General features: G+C 40.8%; 1 protein-coding gene across 2 annotated transcripts in view; it reads right to left on the bottom strand.

Annotated features, from left to right (window-relative positions):
• Window positions 1–993: 993 nt before the first annotated feature.
• The window catches only part of LOC121985342 (mediator of RNA polymerase II transcription subunit 33A-like), a 52704-nt gene continuing 51027 nt past the window's right edge, over window positions 994–2670 (bottom strand). The window contains exon 13 of one of the 2 annotated variants that reach the window (XM_042538730.1): window positions 994–2186. In XM_042538730.1, coding sequence (XP_042394664.1) covers window positions 1299–2186 — 888 coding nt within the window. In that variant the 3' untranslated portion in view covers window positions 994–1298. Of the gene's footprint in view, window positions 2393–2670 lie in introns of both variants that reach the window. The other variant, XM_042538729.1, reaches the window with a different exon arrangement.

Genomic DNA, 2670 nt, shown 5'->3' with positions numbered 1-2670 from the left:
TCACTCAAATTACGGGAATGTAAAAGTCTAAGCACCAAGGATAATTGGTGGTCCAACTGGACCGCAACCACTTTGCAAGTGGACCACCAACTTGAGCTGGCAGCAAACTTGCTCAATGATGCTGTCAGAAGGATGGACAACTTCAAAGTGTGAACGTGGTGGACCCTTACCACTACAACCCCTAGTAGTAGCAACACCTAACGACCAACTGTAAAGGTGGTGCAATAATATGAGCATCTAATAATGCTCTAGCTGTAAAGGTGCAATAGTAAGAGCACCGAATAACTTGTGTGTCGTGTTGTATAGCGCATAAGATCCCCTCTTATTAGGATAAAAAGTAGAATATGTCGATGGGGCCCAAGGAGCACCCGAGGTTCCTCTTTCTAATCCTATATAAGGAGGATATGTAAGCCATTGCAGAACATCAAGCAATACTTAAACCCTACTTTGGTAATAATTTGTAAACGCTTCTCTTCAGGGAATAAATCTTTGAATTTGAAGTAAGTTGAGTTTGCAACATCAAGTAAATTCTTATCTCAGTTATTTCTAACTTGTGTCTTGATCCAACACCTTTTCCCTCACTCGGCACGAATCAATTCTCTTTCTCGTCGTCGATTTTTTTTTATGCCTGATGAATATAAACACTACAAAAGTTTGAACCTTTTCCCCAAAAGCCTAGGACGGATGCTACACTTTACAAATACTGAAAATTGAATATTGTAATTTCCGTTAGTGATCTTATTGTGAATAAGACCACTTATTGTGACAATATTTCTGCTAGTAAAACAGTTTTTTTTTTCAAAAATAAAAAATATCGGATACAACGTTAAGTGGTCTTATTGTGAGAATATACAGCTGCCTTTTAAATCTCTTTTGACCATATGTCCTAATTTAAGAAGGATTCAATTTATTTTAAACATTGGCCATCAAGATAAAAAAGACTTAATAAAATGTATTTAAATATAGATGATGATATAGTAGGATAGAGTCCAATGACACATAATAATCCATATCACTTAGTAAAATAAAACTTGATTATTGTTGTATTCATGTATATATCCAGAATTTCTATAACCATGTACACCTTTAAGAATATGAGACCTTCATATCCTTGCGAGCCCAACACCACCATCAGAAAAGTTAAAACATTGTCACAGATCACTGGCACCGTGGCCGCTTTTGCCAGCTACAGGAACCCAATTCCAAATGCCTTACTAGTGATTGGCAGACGATCTCCAAACATGATGTTTTCAACCACCAGCAATCTGTCAACAAAATATACAAAAACTACTGGAACTTTACGTCATCCATTCCACCACCGCCGCCATGGATGAAGGGCCACCTCTCTCTAGCAGTGATATAGCCAAGTCACACTCATGCCACCCCCTCAAGCCACTGGCTAACTTCTGCAGGGTCTCCTGCTTCACTCCTCCCACCCATGCCGGTGCAAACTTCACCAGCAAGCCGACAAAGCAAGATACGTACGCTTTCCATGTAGCTGGATCACAGCCAAGAATTATGTTGCCTCCCACTGCTCCAGCGATAAAGTCCATGTGGATACCGATCACCCTGGTTCGCCTTGAAGAGAACACTGATGTGTATGCTGGGGACGTGTTCCCATTTCCCCAAACAAAGGATCCACATAAGATTAGCATATAGGCCATAGCATACCCTTGTAGAATGTTAGATACTGGTCCGGCACCACCTAATTTTTCCTCACTAGTTGATAGAAGCAGGGTTGGCAATGTCTCTTCGTACAATATCTGAACCATCTGCACCCCACCTGCAATGCACAACAGGCTAGCCCCTAGAGTTGCCACTTCTTGTACTCCTGAGGCAGCAGCAGCCAGTGATGTGCGACCTGATTTCAGACAAGCAGGCCCGCCAGAGGCCCATTCGTTTGCTAGTTTGTGTGCCCACTCAATAACCAGCTTGAAAATCACCTCATTAACAAAATGGGTATCATGAAAGTTCCGAAATGTCCGAAGGTATAGAAAACCAGGAGGAACCGGTAGCCTAGCACCTTCATCAGACATGAACTGTCCTAAGAGTCCATTAACTCCTCGATTGGCTATAATGTGAGAATCTCCAGAAACTGATGGACCCAGAAATGATGTGAAGCAGCTTCTGATCAGCTGTGCAACAGCCTCTTTTTCCCTTGAGAAGGGAGAACGTGAGCATGAGAGGACAATAAAGTCATGCCACCTTCGCACTTTTTGGGCCCACAAGGCTCCTATGATGGACATGCTTGGCCAGGTGCAACCTGTTGCACAGTTCTCAAGGGCCTGACCAACTACTCCATGAATGTAATCCACACTCTTGTCGAGTTTTAAGGTTATTGTTAAGCTTACTAGAGCAGCCATTGGTAATGGAAGCATTGGTGGCATCCCACCTGGCAGAAACCATTAAAGTTACTATTGATTGCATTCAATAAACATTTGCACTAATAGACTTCTGTTTAAACAAAAGAAAAAATATGCAGTATTGAAAGTCTAGAAAATTCTTCTGTAGACCCATCTGAAAGACAGCTATAATAAGATGGCTGTAATATGAAAGACAAAAGGATCATAAAAAGGTATGTCTCTCGTAATAATTAACATTTATTAAAAGAATCAGCAGTTGTTTCTTTATTTGATTAAAGTGTTGATGTTACACTTCTTAAAGTCATTA

This window comes from Zingiber officinale, chromosome 5B, assembly GCF_018446385.1.
Source record: "Zingiber officinale cultivar Zhangliang chromosome 5B, Zo_v1.1, whole genome shotgun sequence".
In the NCBI taxonomy this organism is placed as follows: Eukaryota; Viridiplantae; Streptophyta; class Magnoliopsida; order Zingiberales; family Zingiberaceae; genus Zingiber; species Zingiber officinale.
The sequence above is the reverse complement of the archived record's forward strand: the minus strand, read 5'-3'. Positions and strand labels throughout refer to the sequence as shown.